Genomic DNA, 20,432 nt, shown 5'->3' with positions numbered 1-20,432 from the left:
ATGTTTTCGTTCTCGTTTCCGCTTGGAATTCGAAAGTCATTCTTAATTTCTTTCAGAAATTAAATCATTTAGTCTAATAGGGAAGAATGTAAGAAGAAAACGACGGCTTAAACCATCATAATTATCGATGCTAACTAAAACTAAAATGAAATAATCGGATTGAAATGCAGGTGGCGCCAATTTACTTCATTCTCACCAACAGTAGTCCTGAAATCACAGCTTAATTCAGCAGAAGTGGATTTGTTTTCGATAGTATTAGGTATCTAAATAATGAATTTAAGTAATGAATAATTAATGGTGTTATAAATGTTAGCTAGTATTATAAAATTTAGTATAATACGTTATTGTTAGTCTATTGTACCGACTGCTATTAATAATAAATAATATTATACAATAATATAAATATAAAAGAGTATTAATTTTCTACTTTATAGCTTCAAATTGCAGAAATATGCTAAAACGAAATGAAAATCAAGATTACTTAATCGAATGATTGTGGATTCTTGGCCACTTAAAATAGAAATATTGTTATAAAAAAACGTGTCAAGTAAATGAACGTGCAAAAAGAGTGTTCATGTAATAAACCGCATCCATAGTAAAATTAAGCACATGAGAAATCTGAATGGTTTTCGAAAATTTTAAATGTGCATAGTTCAGAAAATATCCATAAATTGACACCATCTTTTGCTTTATCATTTTTATCTGAAATATATTTCATGAGTTCGTTGTTGTGGTGTGCGAAATGTTCTCATAACCGAGATTACACTATGTATAGTGTATATCTCGAATATATATATATATATATTTGAGATTACGTATTATATACAACATATATGTATTATATAATATTATACATATATTATTGTATACATATGTCAGACTATTCACAACATTTTGCTCTCTAGGCATCTTTATAGTTGGTACAATGAAGTAAGAAACAACAACATATTATTCGAATGATTATTAATCGTTTTCAGGATTTCATTATTTTAGAATTTTGAAAACATGGAGTTAAAGACACCACCCCACGAATCTAAGGTGGTACGGATTCCAGGTGTAGTATTCGTATACGGGATCACAGATTATGGAGAGGTGGGTGATTCCGTCCGTTTCTTCCTAATTGCCGTAAAAACGATCCGGAAGATGCGGCGCGTGCACAAGGATGGCGCGCTCCAGTCGAACTCTTTGTAGAAAATAGCGTACCGGAACGGTCGAAGCCGTATCTTCTGAGCCGCCTTTTTTTACGGCAATTAGAAAGGAATGGACGGAATCACCTCCTCTCCTTAATATACGAATACTCCACCTGAAACCCGTACCATCTGATTCGTGGGGTGATGCCTTTAATAACGTACAACCGCTCATTTTTTTTTCGAAAATTTTCCTGTTTAATGAGCATCAAAGACTCACATGAGTGATCTCACGCAGAGACTTCATTCAGTCTTAACAGATTCAAGTCATATGAGGAAATTGCTAAGGTGAAGGAATGATGGAGTACGTGGCAAAGTGCCATTTCTCTGGGATTTCGCTTTTTTTATCCATCGAAGACCATTCGTTTCATCTATCCTTGCGTTGCTATTTGCACTCATAAAAACCTCTTATTTAAACGCTTTCTTCGATAGTGATGGATTTTTCCTGAATTTTACACATGATTCCTTTCGTATGGTTCACTACATTAACTTCGTTATATGAAGAAACAATCCCTATTTTGTTCTTATATCGAGGAGGTGCTAACCAGTGCTGCAATTAAAAAAAAATGGAAGTATGGTCTCTAAAGATCCTCTCTTCTTGGAACCTTGCTGAAATATTCGCATTTCAGAGCGAACTGTTCAGAGTTGAAACAGTCACTTAATTAAATTTAAATACGAGTAAGGAGAAATTTAGATTCGTTCTAAATTCTACACAACACTAACGGTAAAAGTACTTCACGTTGATTTTGCCAAGTTCTTCTTCTACTTTCTCACCTTTTAATCTCAATTCTTTTTTTTCACGGATATGTGAAGATTGGATCTACTTTTGCATCAGTTCCACTGCGCACTTGAGCGGAATCTCTTTAACTCGTTCTAAAAACCTGCAACAATGCATTGAGAATCTATTAGGACTAAGGAGAGAGTTTGCAATAATGTTAATTTCTGAATATTTCATTTTGGTCGGAGTTCCTGCTATTTTCTGGATAACACCGGATAGTAGTTTTTAACTAATAGATATACATCCCATTTGGAAAAGTGTGAGCAGTCTGTCTTAACTTACTTTACTTTACTTCCGAGCTATTAATTAGATTATTATATTGTTTGAGGACGTAACAGTATTGCTGTAGTAACCTTCATTGAAATTGTGTTATTCTGTATTACTGCCAATAGGAACAAACTCTACAAGTTTTCCCATCTTTAAAGACCAAACATGCTGTCACAGGATGTTTGGTCTTTAAAGATGGGAAACACAGGATTCTGGATAGTGTAACCAGGTTAGCTAAAGTTGCGGCCACTTTGTAACCGTAAACCGGATCTTCACTACATAGTCATTCTTCATGAATTTGCTAAGATGCGGCTGTTGATGGATTTGTATCCAACAGTCACGGTAATATCTAACGTGGATCATCCACCACCATACAGAGGTTTCTGATCTTCTTAGTTCCCCAAGAAATTGAGGCAACAAAAGTGTTGAAAATAGACACCACGAACATTTGAAATCGGCCACTAATTCCTAGCGCAGAACTGGTTATTGTAGAAGCCTTTTTCCTCCTTTAAGACAACCCCCATGAAGAAAACATAGTAGAAAATCTATGCGATAGAGCAGATTGAACAGAAGTGAGTGGTTGGTCTCTGATCCATGCGAAGCTTTCTTTCTCTCTAATTATCTGGCGCATAGAAAGGATAAGAATGAAAAAGAAAAGAGACGCCAAGAAGAGAAGATAAAACTAGTGTTGTAGTGTTTGTTGAGGTTCAGGCATGAAAATATCCTGATTTTGGTGATAGTATAAATTTTCGCTCTGCTGAAAACAATGATCAATTAATGTCCTTTTTTAATTTGTAGAATATGTCTTGCTAGTGTTTCCAGCAACGAGAATCTTTCTTGTGATTCGTTTCTTTGTTCTGCAGTGGAACTTCGCTGAAAATAAGCGAATCTTCGATTGATCTTTGGATTATAAATGATTCGCTACAGTTGCCTTATCGATACTTAATCGCTTGTGGAGTTCTCCAGATAGAGATACAGTGTTTCATATCGACAACGAAATTCCACGCAGTGATTTCTGGAAACGTGCGAGCGATTCTAGTTGGACAGCATTCCATCAATGTCCCCGTAAATACTGCTCTGACTCGCCGAAATCGGATAGCCGCCTCTTGACCAGCGACAGAGCGAGTGACCGTTTCATAATTGAATCATTGACGAGCAAAAATGTCCCTTTATGATGAGCGTGAGAGACGGTCAGTGCGACTGACACGCAGGCGTCTGAATCCATTGCAGAGACACGATAAGTGACGGAGAGATGGGACGGTGTCCGCTGAGATTAGTACCCTCCTCTGAAGATCCGAAGAGAGACCATTTGATTGCGGAGATCTTATCAGGAGGTCCACGAATCACAGTGTGTGGTCAGGATGCGCAGAGCATTTCGACCAGGAAAGAGCGTGCTGATTAGAGAGGCGGCGGACGCGGTCAGTGGGCGGCCCACTGGCGACGAGTCGCCGGGACTCTTTCAGCCTTCGCTACGCCTGTAGCTTCCTGTACTAAACAGCTGATTTCCTAAACAGTCTGACACACTTTCGTTTTTAAAGGAGGCATGAGACGTGTGTCCGCATCGCCATGGTACACTCAGAGCACCTACTCGTTGAATATTATTCCTGAAGAGCATATTCCGCCTGCTGACTACGACGGTGGGTTCCTCCGGCGATATGCCATTGTTCTCTCATGAACTAAATTAAAGCTCAACGGTCTTCGGTGAGGTCGCTTGCTAGATGTCGTGTCTTATCTGGAACAAGTTTGCGCTCACGCAAAACATTCCAGGGGGGGAATTTGTATTGTGGTTGCGCGCAGGTTACAGAACTTTAATCATCGTTGTTATTAATGCTTTAATGACATTTTTTCGTTGGTACTTTTCGGGACATTACGTGATACATTCAGGATCTATGCGTTTGACTTCTTTTTGTGGTACTTTCCCGGAATTATTTGCTACATTGAGTCCCGCAGAATGAAACTTCTGATAATGTCTGTGTATTGAGAAGAGTTTATTCCTATTATCACTTTCGCAGAGTCAGCCTTTCTGCAGTCACATTTCTCTTCAACAAAAGTTAACGTGTTTCCTGGCGGTCATTTTTCTTTTCACATAAGTTCTACAAATGAGTTTCTTCCTGATATTGTTTTTGTTTAAAATAATAACAAGATTTCTGGACATATATTAAGAGGTTCAGCTATAAACGGCAAGTTCTCCATAGCAGTGCAATTCTGTGTCTTTTTTCTTTGTAAAATATTAGGAGACTTTTTCTTCTTATGAAACATTGTGCTCAAATATAAATGCCGTTTCGGTTTTAATGAAGTATGACCAATGCTTGACTTCCTAGACGCACACTTTCCATGTTTTTAATTTTTCCTTTTTTGTTTTGTTCTGCTTTTTTCGACTGACTTGGATGCGAGTGCAACTTTTATCTTTCTCTGACCTTTGTGCTGCTAATTGCGTCAAAAAAGCTTTAAAAGCTTCATTTTATCAAGAAAAAAATTGCATATAGTAGAATCAACAGCAATTCATTTCATTTTGTCAAAGAGTCGAATGTCTTTCACTGTTTCTTTCTCCAGCAAATTATGGTTTCCATTTAATGTTAAAAAATAATTTTAAACCAGTTCTCCTGTTTTCAGTGTTTATTTATAGAAGTTAAATTTTGTTCAGTTATAATGTAGTATTGTTAACTTGTAGAGAGTCAGTAGAGTTCTCGCACACAATTGTACAAGAGCATTAGTTCTTATAGGGAACGAGTTAACTTGGCGTCACGGTAGTTACTTATGCTGGTACAGGATGCGAAGGCGAGAGCGAGGTCATGTGGCGCACGCCAGCGTGGTTTACTACTTCTCGGCTGATAGGCCGAGCCGAAAAATCACCGTCAAAAACATAAAATATGGTCTTCCGTTTTCAATTAGACTTCTTCGCTTACAGAAGTACTTTGTAGTAGAAGGACTTACAGAAGTAGCTTCATTTAATGAGTTGTTCGGCTAACTATGAGTTTGAAACGAAGTCAAGATCCATTTATAAGCAAGAGAAGCTTTTTTTCGATGCAGATTTGTTTTTATCTTCGAATATTCCCGAATTACAAAATGGAGATCGATACAGGTTTTTTCATTTCTTCTGGAGGACTGTTAACGGATTCAACGATGCGGTGTATCTTTTACAACATCTTTTATTTGATCTATACTTTTTGTTGCGTAGTAATTCCTAGAAACTTTTCTTTCGTCAGTTATTATATCTACATAGTCTTGTATTTATGCGTCTAATAGTAGATAGCAGATATAAGCTTTATTCCGGATTATTCCTAGAGATTTCTATACGGTTGACATGTTCTATCGGTACACATCTTACTATCATTGGGTATTAGGCAAATCCTAAGCTATGATTCCTTGGTTTTCCGTATCTGTCAACAAAAACAGATGATTTCGCCTAGCTTGTTTATCTCTCACTAACATAATTCCTTTCCTCTATCGAAAAAGTATAGATGTCAGGATATCAAAATGTATGCGTAAGCCCCTCAATTTTTTGTTCCTCACATACTTTATATTGCAGAATTCTTTTAATCTAGCCCAAATGGAAATGTAGATATTGTAGATATCATTTGCTTGCTTTTTTTTTTTCCTTCCCACTCGCACAGGTCTAGGCAAAATCTACAGATCTCTTTTTTTTTGCTGCTATTTTTTTAATTGTTCCACTATGATAAGCGTCACGAAAATCGTTTTAAGCCGATTTTTTTTTCGACTCGTCACTGAAGGTCCACTTGATTGTTTTCGTAGTGAACACGAACCGCACTTCAGTGATCTCGATGCGATTCCACCACGTTCAACAACACTTTGTAGCCGGCAACATATTTACTCTAAAGCTGCGCACAATGTTGTCCCTCGCAATTGCGAGTCACTATTTGATGAGACAGTATCGGACAACAAAAGGAAAATACGACTGGCTCGACACACACAAGAGGATTTAGCTACGCCGGTGAGGTTTGTCGCACCAGTCGGATTCTGTGACCGTGCTGATACTTCTTCGGTTTCCTCACATTAGTGGCTACTACAGGAAATAGCACGGAAAAAAAAACTCTTCAGAAGAAAGGACTATTCGAAATGTTATTGATCGAATCGATCGGCAAAGTCTTAAACTATTTGTTCTGAGAAGATTTAGCTCTTCTCTGGAATTTTTTTTTTTCAAAAGAGGTCTTGATGGGTTTGTCAGACTTACAACTGCGAGACTTTTTTAAAAGTAAAATGGGAAAGCAGAAGACAAACGCAACATCGCTGATCCGACCGACCAACAGAAAATGAAAGCACGTTATCGAATATTATGTTAATTATGAAATAGTCATGCTTTTTTTTAAACGTTTATTCCTATCACAGTCGAAAAATTTTATTGTTGTTATATTGGCTTGAATTGTTAGAATTTGAAAAGAAATCAAAATCCCTTCATTCCTACCTAACATGCCAAGACTCAAAGATAGTCGAACATAGGGGAACTATTAAAATTACTGCATTTTACTTTTTTGATTATAGTTTTGTTTTCGTGGTAATTGGGCGAGACATTTCGTAACCTTTTGTTTTCTCATTAAATAAAATTTATTTAAAAAATCCACTCCAAGTTCCAGGTACACTGATATGTATTATTAAAATGCTATAAATATAGAATGGAATATGTGTAGAAGTTGTCGCTGCGGATATGCTTGAGAGTTTTGGTTTAGTATTATACTATTCCATATCCTTAGGAATATGGAATTTTCGATTCAGATGTGTGGTTTGGTTCTCTTGCAACCTCCAGGACGATAAGTGAATACTACTATGCTGCGGATTAAGTCCTAAGCAATTTTCTTGTTATCAGCCATCTGCACGCCTTGCTACCTACCACTCGACCACCTCATTGTCCTTATTTCCTGCGTTTCCTCCTTAACAAATATTATGGTACATGGTATTATTACCTAAATGGGTCTCTACTCACTTATATCACCTTCTTCTATTATTAAGGTGAATTGTTCTGCATCAACGAAGCATTTTCTCTTTTTTTTGTGCACTTTTCTCCTGCGTGCATCTTTGATGCAGCAAAAACCTCTGTTCATCCTGACTGCAAACACAAAAAAGTCCAAAGTTGTTTGTCACCACCACTTAACGCAAAAGGAAGCTTAGAGCCCCTACGTTGACGAGGGGAAAACCAGTGACAATGAGGGAAAAGTGCATCTTTGCGACTAGATTTTAAGGAAGTTCTTTTTCTGACGTATATAAACGCTACTCATATGTCACCATCAGTCATTTTAGATGTCGTTCATAAGGACACATGTGAATCGTTGGATCGTCGTGGAAAACCTCTAGCGGCGTCCGCTTATAACTTGACGTCGTCTCAAGCAATCACTATCGATGGAGCTATCGAGGAAAATGAGGCTGGTCCTCGCTTACCCCTGAATGTGAGACGATCCTGTCATGACATAGCGACACCGCGTACATCAAACGACAAAATTGTAAGTACATGAAGCATTTTACTAGCCTACTCAAAAATGTGGTTTTGACTCCTGTTCATACACCAAGGATACTGGTCACACTTTTTTGAAATAATTTGTTTCTCTACAAAAGAAGCAAGTAGAAAGAAAAAAAAAACAACCAGGAAAGTGGTGAAGGCCTCTAAAATGCTGAACAAAGTTTCATCGGCGCTTGTTTTTTTTTTATCGACTAATTTCGTGCTCATGGATATGCGTTATCTCCTAAAATCACACCTTAGAACCTATGGATATTCTATCATTGTTGCGCTTGATATTTAATTTATCCACTTCCTCATGTTTGAACAGCAAATGAGAATAAATTACCCGCTAGAAGTACTGTAAGTACTGAAAATTTAACATAGAAGGTAAATCACGTGAAGCTGTTGATGTGACGATTTCAGGGGTTTTGTCCAGGTTCATAAGATGCACATCAATCTTGTTTCACATGATTTTAGAGGAGTTTAAACTGGATCGGAAATCGGAAATCAGAGACGCGTATCTCTTTTATCGAATGGATTTAACGTCTTGTTGAACGCGGTCACTTCAAAGAAGTGGCCTTAAGAGACTGGTCATCAGCGCAAATACTTAAATTTATTGCAAAGAGGCATGGATGTGAGTTCGTGGAGTACTTGTCGGCAGCGGCACGTGGATAAATTGTGGAACTGTATGTGAAAAATAAATGAAATAAATAGCCACAATTCTGCTAATCCCTAATTCCTACTATATCGTCTAACTTAGAAATAGTAGTCTCCTTCGATCTAGAGCTTGACTGCTCTAACGTTTTCAATTAAATCTTTTTTCTTTCCTACTTCTCCAAACAAAATCATTTTTGAAGATGACCACATAAAAGCACAAACTTTTCAATTGCTCTTACAAATTTCTTACAAATTGTTACAAAACCACTTGTGCTTGAAAAAAACACCCTTCATTTCGATGTTTCTTGAAACTTGTTAGGTTATTCCATTCCATTGAAAAGTGTTTTTTGTAGCGTTCACTTTGAAAAAAAGTCGAAATTCGTCTGTTGCATCAAAGTCAGACCGGAATTGGAGTTCCTTCATGTAACAAAAAGACTTCGATGGAAGTTTTTCTAAGGATTTTGAAAGAGTGTGAAACTGTAGTGATTTTAAAAGAAAATTGATGTTTGTTGGAAATCATCCCTGAAACCAAAATTTATTTACGTATCCGTGCATTGACCGTGGATGGTGAAATATTTTATAGCTTTAGAGTACAAGCCATTCCTTTCCTTTAGTATTTGGATTTTTGCGGTGACAGTTTCATTAATCCGCCCTTTCTACACGTAAAACTGGAGAGGATATATATAATTTATATATATATATATATATATATATATATATGCTGTATATTACACATAAAAATACCATTATAAATGCAATTTGCGCCGAAAAATGTAAGAAAATTTTGAATGAGAGTCAATGAAGCGGCAAAAACGTGTATTCTATCTTATTTATACACATTTCATTGACTTTGTCCCGTCAATCCCAAAAGAAAATGTTGGTGCTTTTTATTCTGATTGATTCATAGTCGACCTCGATGTGTTGACCTCTCCCGATTTATGCGGCTGGCACTGCATTGAAATCCATAAGGTATTAGCTAAAAACCTATCGGCGACGGCCACAGAGATGGCGTTTCTAAAGATATGATAATCAAACGAAACTGAAGAACAGAGGGACATTTATGGTGTTAGACGCTGCTTTTCTTTTTCTTCAATCTCTTCCGGAAGGTTTAGGAACTTTTGTTTTCATTATTGTTTTTTTTTTCTTGGGACTACTAGTGAATACTTCTATTATCAATCCGTTCCTTCAGTACTTCATTCTGAAACTTTATAATTTCATTTTTAAGAATTTTTCTAAGAATAAAATTTCTTTCTAAGATTTTGAAACGTTAATTGTAAAATACTATGTGAGCTGAAATTCCTGAAACCAGGAATAAGGAAGCGAAGAACTCCGTGATTTTCTCAGATTCTTGGCGAAACAGAGCACCTCAAAAATTGGGAATGTTTCAAAGACATTTTTTAACAAAAACATGCTCTAGGGCACTTAAAGACAGCGAGCACCCTTGGGAAAACTTCTTCCTGAGATTTGCATTGATTGTAGTTATTTAGGCTGAGCTGGAAGAATAACAACTGTGAATCCTTGAAAAGTAATGAAAATCTCAAAGAACTACTGTGAAAGTGTGGATCAAGTTTGTGAATTTCATGTTGAAAGAGCGAGTTTCCAGCACTTAACCACAGTTTCGGAAGACGTACATACGTATGCATATATTACGTGGATATTTCTTGATACGATTGATATTCTATGTGTGACTCAACCTACTGAGGGTGTTTTTTGAGACATCAGTTTGTAGTCGAGTAAATACATTGTAGTAGCCTTTCCGAATCCACAAAAACACGTGACTATGTGCAATTTTATTGTGGGTGCTGCTTTTAACTTTGCGAAATTCTGGACGATCACGTATATTTCGAAAATCCGGCCAACAGTTAATAGTGTTGTACTACTTTTTTTCCAAGTCTACACCTACACCATATCCACGAAAGTAATGAAACAGCCTTTCACTTGGTTTGGAGGAGAAACTTTGTGAAATTCGTTCGACTAACATTATTGGAAAAACGCTTTCAACCGTTTTGCATGAATTCTTATTTGTTTGCTTGTATGGATAGCGAAACTATTTACTCTGCAAAATCACCGATTCAGGTTTTATTTGTTTTTCCATAATGCAATGAAATACAATACAGGACATCCGAGAAAAGCAATGCTGCAGAAGGTTTTCCTCTTTTCAACTCTCACCCGTTCTTTTCAATCCTTATGGTGGTCTAAGCACTCTATCTTGAATCCAAAAAAAGGGTATCCGAAAACTTTTTGTTGAACAGACAATGCGGCTTTCTTTATTCTGTTTTGTTTTCTGCGAATTTCTCCTTCAGGGAATGTTGACAGCCTTGTAATTCTTGTGGGACTTGGTTGAAGGAATCCAGGATTGTTCCATAAATACATAAGCTAATGATAACACACAACTTTTCCCTATGTATATATATGTATCATAATTTAAATATTTAGTATTTAGTATCAGCATTATCCTAAAGTTTCTATATGCATGAAGCTCTTTACGGCCTTCCTGTTTCACAAATTTTCTTTTTTTTTTTCTCTCCATCTTCTCTAACACTCATAAAACAAATCTTTCAGATCGAAACCAACATCGATTTCGGCTCCACCGGCCCTCAACGGATAGCGGTCAGATCGCTTTTTGGGAATTATTCATGAAATCTAACTTCGAAGCGAATCATTTCAGCAATTCTTCTCTCGACCATTCAGAGGAATTCCTCTGAAGAGAACAAAAAGCGTTAGTAAGCTCGAAAAAACCGTCCAAGCCTAGTGAGTTTGTGTGTTTTTTTCATGTGTGAAAGTGTTGCGTGACAAGAAGTCGTAAGGAATTTTTTTTGGATGAGTCAGGGAAAAATGCACGAATTCACGCTTTCCATTGCTTCAAACGACGCCCTTGAAAATTTGACCAGTGTCTGTTTACGTTGTTCTTTTCGGACATTTTTTTTTGCTTATGGATGGATGTCCTTGTCTGCGTATAGGTCACTTTTTTTCGAAAGGGTTGCTGCTCGTGAATCTTCACCGCTGTGGAACAGGTGCAGGTTTAATCTCATTCGAGGACCACATGCCTTAAGTGAAATCTCGTTATGTTCATTTCTTTCTCAGGCGAATATCTGTTTTGTGCTCATATCCGTCATCGTGAACCGTTTTCGCTTAGCTTGTGAAAATTTGTGTCACACGCTCTCGTCGATCATGCGATGTATAGTGAGTGAGTGACGAGGATAAATGCAGTTCGAGTTGTTTGCAGTGGATCAGAGAACTTGTTTGACCGCAACCTAGATGCTGCCGGTCTTTTTCGGTTTCTAGAAAAGTAATTCAAATCCATCTTGCTATTTTTGACACCTTATTTTTTCAATACTTCACGTACGTAGTTTTTCTTCATCTGCTGTCACTTACTACTTTATAAGAAGATTGATCGAACCGAACTTTCTTCTATATTTAGGTTTTGGAGAAAAACACCATCCTCTTATATTTCTTGCTTACGTAAGTCTGAAATCAATTGTTCACCTTAATAATTTGATCTTCTTTTAGTGGCTTTTGTTTTTAGAAATCATCGCAGAACTTGCGAAAAAAACTAATCCTTTGATTTCTCAGTCGTTTTGTATCATCCACGTCGGTGACAAGGAAACACCAGAATATCGTTTTTATAAGAGTAATGAGAAGGTGTCTGATCTTGCAAAATTCTCGGCAAGTCAGCAAATTACCAGGTTCCTCGAAGAAAGATTATTTGCTTGTACTTTAGCGGAAATATCGACTCGAATTTTTGCACAACCGCGTTCTTTTTTCCCTTGTAGTCGTTATTCTGCAAAATGTTTACATTCGAATCGTGTTTTTAGTGCAAATACACTAATTCTGTTGTCTATAGAGATTTCAGGATTTTTCTATCCTTATTTTTGTTCTGTTCACTTAAGTTTCACGCCAAATAAGCTTTCTTTAGACTGCCAAAAATATTATTTCGTCTAGATAGAACAAGGAATATCTATAACAGTGAACTTTGGTCAGTATGAGCGCAAGCTATTCAGTATCAAAGTTTTGGTGTTTTTTTTTCCTGAACAAATAATTTCTCCTACATAATTATCCTAGAATGATAACCTCTCATGTAGAGAGGTAGGGGATATAAAAGCGAAATGATTAAATCCGGGATAAAATTGATAATTCTCATTTTTTACGCATTTGACTCTTTCTGTAGTCTTCACAGCTTAAATTCAAATTTGTTGTTTAAAATTTATTATTTAAGTTTATTTAATGTGTAAAATTTACAAGTTATTGAATGTGTAAAAATGATGATTTCTTTAGAAGGAGAAGAAAAATTGCGAAAATCATAAGAGGCATGCGATTTTGCGATTGTTACGTAACGAAATCCATCATAAGCGCTCCTATCCGACCAGTTTATATTTCCTGTTCTGTGCTGTCAAACAGGAGGAACAACATAAGCGAATCGTATATCATTGAAACGTTTTTACAGCAAGTAGCAAATCTTTTTCAAATATTTGGATTTTTTTTTCCATTATTCGATATTCATGTAATTTTCTATGTGATTTCATAACCACACAATGTTTCGGATAAATCCGTAACAGCCATTGAAGTTTTATGTGTGGACAATAGAACTTCCATATGCACACAAACAGACCATAAATCACTTGTGTGGTGGAGGGAAAATCGAATTTTCGAAAGATAAGAAGTCAGAGATCGATATGCTTGCTTTTCTGCACCGTTACTTTTACTTCTTCCTTTGATACACTAAATTATGGAGGGACTAGTAGATAGGCGCTTCTTTATTTTAGTCAGAAACTTACTCGCTATGGTAAAACCACTTTTTCTTTGAAACAATCGTTCAATGCGAACGAATATTTTGAATAGTTCACCACAAAATCTCAAATAATTCGATAAAGCTTTTGATTTCCGTGAAATGGAACGCCAAGACAACACGAGGATGCGTATCCAAACCAGCTCTCATTTTTTTAAATGTAGTCCTGAGTACGTAACGGGTTGAATAATGATTCTCTTCAAATCTTCTCGCAGTCTCTCATTAGTTTTGGGTATCGTCAATTGTTTTCATGAGTTCAAAATTCTACAAAAATGTTTCTTTTTGAACTCAAAGCTTAATTTATCTATGAACTTCTTAAATATTTTAGCGTTTTTAAGCGAGCACTTCTCATACTCGTTGGATTATGTACATATTTCTTCTTCGAGAAGATTTTCTTCCCTATTATTTTATGTCCGAGGAATTTTCTCTTGGTCTGTTGGTTTCAGGCTAATTACAATTCGTATAGGAATTCTATTGATCAAAGCGACATTTTTATTCTTGTTCTCTAAGGTGTTCTACAATGTATTTTTGGAATGTGCATGTTTTTTTTTATTGAGTTTGTCCGAATATCCACATAAACAAAAGCATTTTCATTCGCACCTGTGGGTCTGATTACACAATCACTTCTATGGGACATTGAAAACAAGGATCTTTGTCTACTTCCGCAGATTTTGAACACAATATCGCGACATCGTATTATGCGAATTCTCGTGAGTCTATTCAGGTGCAAATGCATTAAGTTACAACGGTATGCCTTTGTTGAAATTTTAGGAGAACATCTTAAAATCTTCTCGTATTCCTTTACAAATCTGATCTCATGAAGAAGGTTACCGTTCGAGTTCGCTATTCGACCATGATCTATTTGAGATCACCTGCTTATTCCGCTCTCATCCCAAGTCATATTGAAAACAAATAAATAAAAGAGGTCAATAGTCGCGTTTTTCTGGATGAGCGATCATCTTTAGCCTGCTTAAAAAAAAGGCGCAATTAGTCTCATAGAAATTTGCTTGACCTAGTAATTCTCTATGCTTTTTGTAATACTTAAATAGTTTTTTCTGCTACGCTATTTCATAGCAGTGTTGATATGTACATTTTATTATTAAAATATTTCCAAAAATAAAACAGTCGGAAAGAAGTTTCGTTTTCTTGTTTGCACTGCTCGCATTGTAAAAGTAATTTCAGTCGACAGCAAAAAATGCAAGTGATTGAGATATGAGGTGAGAGGCCGTAAATCGCTGCGAGTGAAACACCATTTGTCGAGTACGCCTCAGGAAGAAACGTCCGATGCGTTACACATAACATGTCAGTGTGTGGCTCAATTCATTCCAAAGAAACTGTCTCGACCGATCACAAGACTTAGTGATTATTTATTTGAGTCGGCTTATGTTTGTTTCTTGCTAATCCACGATAACTGTGCATAATAGCATATTGTATGTTGGTTTTGTACAACACATAAACCATCTTCAAGGAAAAACATTAGTAGATATTTCGCCTCTTATCTGGAATCGTCGCTCGATACTTTTGCAGCAGAAAACGACGAAAAAAGTTCCTAGTATCGAGGAGATAGTGTTTACTTGTAAATTGTAAACTCTAATTCTTATTCTTCGCATACTGCTTCTGACTTAAAACTTATAAGAAGCGATATTTCAGTGCTGGCTGTTAACTATTCGAATCACCGCAGAAATAGCGAACAAAATTTCACTTTGGATCCAAATTATGCGGTCTCTAAACTCAAAATCTAGATGAAGATAAATGCAAAACTTCGACTTTTCTGGGAATAGATTAACCATAGAATGAGGATATGTTGGCCTAGGATCTCTCGGAGTGCCACAGCATGTGCATACTATTATCGTCTACATAAAATGCGTAAAATGAAGATGCTCCAATTTTCCATTCGGACTACGAAACACTCAGAATTTCAGTTCCTATAGAATTCCTAAATCTTTTTGTTTGTGAAATCTCAGAAATTTTCAGAAATCTTATCTCCACAGAATAATCTATTTTTTCTCAATATTTCGTTGTTGTTTTTTTCTTCGAGGTGTTGGGTTCGACGTCCATCTCTTCGATCTTTACTTCCGTCGACCTTGATCGTTCTTGAACCGAATTCACAGGGCATTAACCCTCTAAAAAAGAATGGAGTCAGACTCATAAATTGGAGGCACCAGAAGGTCAAGACGCGTGGTAATAGCCTGTCATTAAGCAGAAAGTGGCAATGTGATGCTGCAAGCTATTCATCGTTCAAAGAATAGATATTTTAGTTGATCCATGTGTTCTTTTTTGGTAAAGCATTACATATATCTTCCTTCTTTTTTTGAGGTGATTCCATATCCGCTTAATCTATTGCCTTTCATTTATCCTTGCAGCACTATAATTAAGCCATATCCGTTCCTCATTGTTATGGTGAAGATTGAGCACAATTCAACCAAACATTTAATTACACCGGATCTAAATAGATCAGAAAGAATAGTTGAAGCCATTGTATGTGAAAAGGACGAGTAGGTTTTTTTTTTCATTGCTGAAACGACGTGACACACTATTTCAAGGTTTTGGGGAGGTGGAGAGTCTTTGTAACTCGACTACTACCTCCGTCGTCGAATATAGTCCATACAATTGAAAAGAAAAAAAAAACATCCGTCTCTACTGCTACCTTTAAGATACGCACATGTTTCTTACATCTTTTCCTGCCCGCCACATCTCAGTAACTGATTACCAGAAGCTTCTTTTTTTTAGGAAACATGTTTTTTTGCACACATTTTTCAGGAATCTCTATTTTTTGAGAAAAAGAAAGACTTGCTGTAGTGTTGTGCCCAGCAGCGTTGAATAGTGTAACACCTGAGGTGTTCGACGGTCATTTCACGAAACGCGTCAAAGTGAGTGAAAATGGGTGTCAGAGCACTATTCCAGGTGATAAATGTATATCGCTTCGAGATTTCCCTTTTCTCCATCTCGCTCTCGTTATGCTGCGCTCTAATCGTTTATTTCGCATATCCACAATCATCATTATCCAGACCGTTCCAAAGACTGCCCATTCGGACACCGATTCGGCGACTTTCAGTGGTTGTTCATATGCAAATCTCGTAATTCAGTTTGGTTCAAGGCCTTCTCAAACGTTTCTCATTTTAAATTCTGCGGTTGGACTTACGTTGTTGATAGGACGTGTCGCTCATTAAATTCTGAACTTATAAATTTGTTGGATTGATGAGATTGCTCTTAGAATGTACTGTCTATCACCGAACAAGTGCAGACCAGCTAATCCAAGACTAATTCGTGGGCGGATTGTGTACAAGTCAAAACGGTGAGTAATTAGTTCCTAAGAAAAGAACTTCTACTGCAATTATGCATTAGCCGTCAACCAGGCATTGTGTGAATTATTTGGACCAACTTTCTGAAATAACACGATTAAAATCGTCGCATTAGCACTGTGAGACATCGTAGACCTCACGTCAGTATTCAAAAGCTAGTTGAGGTTAGCTGAGAAAGTTCTATCGTTTTTTCGCATCCGCGAAGCGATTGTGCTCGAAGGATGACCACTCCGGATTTCTTTCAGCTGCCGGATCTATTTAGTAAAATTTCTTGCAACAGAAATCCACATTGGTGAAGTTGGCGCTTGCTCTGTGAGGTGATATGAGTGAGATTCAAAAAATTATTCGTGCAAGAGCATGTGCAGTATTTTAGCTGCCCTTCTTTCAGTCCAATAAGACGTGAAAGGATAGGATCTTAAGAATGTTTTCTTTCCTTTCTGACTTCATTTTATCATGCTAATCAATGGTTTTTAAATCCAAACAAACTCATTAACGTCGCATGGTTTTTTTTTCGTTTTTACTACTTTTTTGACCTCGTTAATTAGCCATATTTTTTGTTCCACTATATAATATCAAAGTACGGATGTTAAGGTACATAGCTAACATATTATTTTATAAAAGAAATCAATGTAGATTTATCATAAAGTGGAATGTTCCTGTTTGAAGTGTTTATAGACTGAAGGCCGAGTAACTGTAAACAAGTCAAGAAAGCCAGTAATTAGCTGTAGTTACGACTGAATTCCCCATTCCTTAACCTCTACAATGTCGACGATCTTTGTAGGTTAATTCGCGTCGATTCAATACAGTAACGCTGACTTAACTGGTAGGTTTTGATCCTTGCGTAGCGTCGGCGGCGAAGGCGATTGTGATGGCGTTGTCCGCAGTGGGGGGGGGACCATGCACGAACTCAGATAGTGCCTCGTATTCGCCTCCATTATCCCTCGCCCGCCTGAATCATCGTCTTCTTCCTCCTTCACCATCACATCCAACGCGCATCGCGATTAAGCCTTGAAAGTAGTTCTTTATTTCGAAAAGCCGACCAGTTTTCCGCTAATTTCGCCGCGTTCACAACACGTCGGTCGGGGCTCTATTGACAGTATGGCAGAGGTTTAGGCAAAAGGAACCTTCAAGACAATGCCTGTGTCCCTTGCGTTTCATGCATTCCATAATGCTCGCTTAAATCCTTCTCCACTCACCACCTAGACTCATAAGCTAGGCTGTCAGCTGTTGATCTTTTTCAAGGTTTTGTTTATCAGTGTTTTCTTTTTGGTCTTTCAAGACACCGTCCTTGTCCAACTTCTTCCAAATTCCTTCCCGCTCTTGACATTCGTCTGCAACTTGCCACCCTTTTCAATCAACTTCTTGCTCGTATAAATGGATTTACACTATGGCGAGAGAGCTTTTTGCTCAGCTCGCCCCTCTTCGCCACCGGACACATCAACAACTCGCATCCACACGTGCATAGTTCCGCTTTATGCAGTTTTTCCTTGTTTTCTTTTCCATTAGCCCTAATCGTCCTCACTAATTAATTCAACTCAACCATAATTTATTCCCTCTGCTCAAACAAATGATAATGCATACAGCAATTCTCCCTTTCGTCATGGGATTTTGATCCTTCTAGGTTATCGCATAAAAACCATGGCGATTTCTTGCCCTTATTTCCAATACGTCACTCAATTTGAGGGAATAGATGGGTTTTTGCTTGATTTTCAACAATCCTTCGATGTACCGGAAAAGTAGCGAATCTATACGGTAGCTGTGTACTCGTCGAGTGAAAATTCTGTCCTGAACGGTTTAGTTTTTTTTCCTCTCCCCCCCCCCCCCCTTTTTTTTTGTTGTCGTGAAATGTTGCGAGCTCAGAAATGATTCGAATCCTCTGAGAAATATAATACTATATGACTGAGTCTTCTTGATACCTAAGGATTTCTTCAAATCTGATAAAGTTCACTTTCTTCTACTATAAGTTTTTGGAAGTGACTGTTTTAAAACTATTTCATAGTTTTAAGTGTTTCAAAGAAATGATTGGAGGTAGAAAAAAACCTGTTTAATTTGTGCACTTTCAAAAGGAAAGAGAAACGTTGACAGGAAACGTCTTTGTTCAACAATGCTCATCGTTAATTTTATTCCACAAGCACTTTAAAAACATGTATGTGCAAGTTTCTTTTCAGTTAATTCACGATTCGTTGTGAATGGTTTGTTTTTTTCTGTAAATGGTCTTATTGCAATTTTTCAATTTTTCCTTCCTCGTCACAAATTAACAAAATTTCTGCTTATTTCCTCCTATCAATCTTCCAGCATCACAAGCCTACGACTATTTCTCAAGTGCACTTCCGTTCTGCTTCCACTTCGGACATTTTTACGCTTTTTTCAGTCTTGATTGCTGCCGCCAATTGCCTCATAATTCACTGTTCAAATTGTACTAAAGCCTAGACGCACATTGAACGCTCGAAGGCGAACAGATGTTCAAACTTCGACTAATTTGTGGCACCTATACAGTGAATTCGGAAGAGGAACGATGGTATGAAAGAGACGCAGTGCATCTGAAATCCTCTAAGAGCAGCTTGTAGTGAGTGAGAAATTTGCGTGTGAAAGGTTGAAATATGGAGAGTAGACGGTGATCGAGGATCATAAATATCTGTATCCGTTATGTTTAGCACATTAAGTCGTGTGGATTCGCAACGATCACAAGAGAACCTGTTGTCGTCGGTGGTGAATAGCGGTGGTGCGCCAGGAAGATCATCGACTACGGTGGCGACGGCTGCGGCGGCGCCTGGAAAGACGGCACTCAGGTGATAAATCATCCCTCTCACTCAATACGAATAGCACACAAATCCGGCCTGATTACGCACTAATTCATCCAGCGCGAATTTCGCTAGATCGTGCAATCGAATGAAATTTTAATGCGGCTCCAATCGAGAATGGCCTTATGTGAAAAATTATGAAAATAGAAATTGGATTAGAACTCTGGCGTATGTTCGAGCAACTATTTAGTACCTTATTCGACGGATCTAGAGAGGTTCACTTTGAATTCATAAGAGATTTCCACTTTTACCACCTTGTTTCTGATACTGAATAGTGATTTTTTTTTGAGAAATTACACAATAATTTCTACTATAGATGCCCTTACAAACACATGAACGCATAGCACGTACACATAACAATTTCCCTTTCCTTTCCACAGCTTTTATCTTTTATTTTGTCATATCATTCGAGGAACAATTTGACCCTAGGTCCGAAATCGTTGGATTTAGCGGATATTCGGAAAAAAGAGAGTTAAATCTCTTTATTTAGCGAGTAATGCGGCAAGAACTCTTAACATGCATAAATTTTTGCTTAATGAACATATTTAATTGTTCTGCTTGTTTTCGTAACTATATTTTTGTCACTGAAAAAGTGTAGAATTGAAGTCCCTGGCTTTGTGTATGCAAAGATAGGCGAAGAAAATTGGCTTAGCCCTTCGCATTAGGATGCATCTTTTTATGTAACAAATTCCATTCAATGGCCTATTTCTGTTCTTTTTCATCTCCACTCACGAGAAAATGAGGTTCTGGTCCTTTCATACGGTGCTGGTTATTCTAACAGGTCTAGCTAAAGCTTTTACAAAGACGAATCTTCTATCGGGCAATAAAATATCTCACATAATGTCGATTCTGAAAGTGCAATTAGATTTGCAGAGGTTAGGAGTTTGGATCAAACATTGTAATAGGATGCGATGCGCAATTTTTCTTCCTCTCCCATGGATGTAACTATTGACCGAAGACATGCATTGTTAAGCAAAAATCCTGTATTGTTCCTTTTGCGCGCAGACAAACAACTTTTGACCTTTTTATCGGTTCTCCGGATCTCAGTTCAGTATAGAGGTAGACTTATAGAGACACTGTTCCATTTCTGGTTCCGGAATCATTTCATAATTGTGCTACTTACAGTAGACTTACGCGATTATCGTCTAATAGATACTAAGCAAACATTTGTGCAAATTAATCCATTGCCGGTCGTGGATTTCATG

The 20,432-nt window shown here is 37.3% G+C and overlaps 1 protein-coding gene across 3 annotated transcripts in view; it reads left to right on the top strand.

Annotated features, from left to right (window-relative positions):
• RB195_021563 (uncharacterized protein) overlaps positions 1–20,432 on the top strand; it is a gene marked incomplete at both ends in the record, with an annotated part of 46,529 nt that overhangs the window by 2,644 nt on the left and 23,453 nt on the right. For all 3 annotated transcript variants that reach the window (XM_064208373.1, XM_064208374.1, XM_064208372.1), the window contains 4 exons: positions 7,486–7,685; positions 10,901–10,948; positions 11,007–11,089; positions 19,081–19,215. In XM_064208373.1, coding sequence (XP_064064253.1) covers positions 7,486–7,685; positions 10,901–10,948; positions 11,007–11,089; positions 19,081–19,215 — 466 coding nt within the window. The remainder of the gene's footprint in view (positions 1–7,485; positions 7,686–10,900; positions 10,949–11,006; positions 11,090–19,080; positions 19,216–20,432) is intronic.

The sequence above is a fragment of the Necator americanus genome, chromosome X (assembly GCF_031761385.1).
Source record: "Necator americanus strain Aroian chromosome X, whole genome shotgun sequence".
NCBI lineage: Eukaryota > Metazoa > Nematoda > Chromadorea > Rhabditida > Ancylostomatidae > Necator > Necator americanus.
This window is presented reverse-complemented; position numbering and strand designations above follow the sequence as displayed.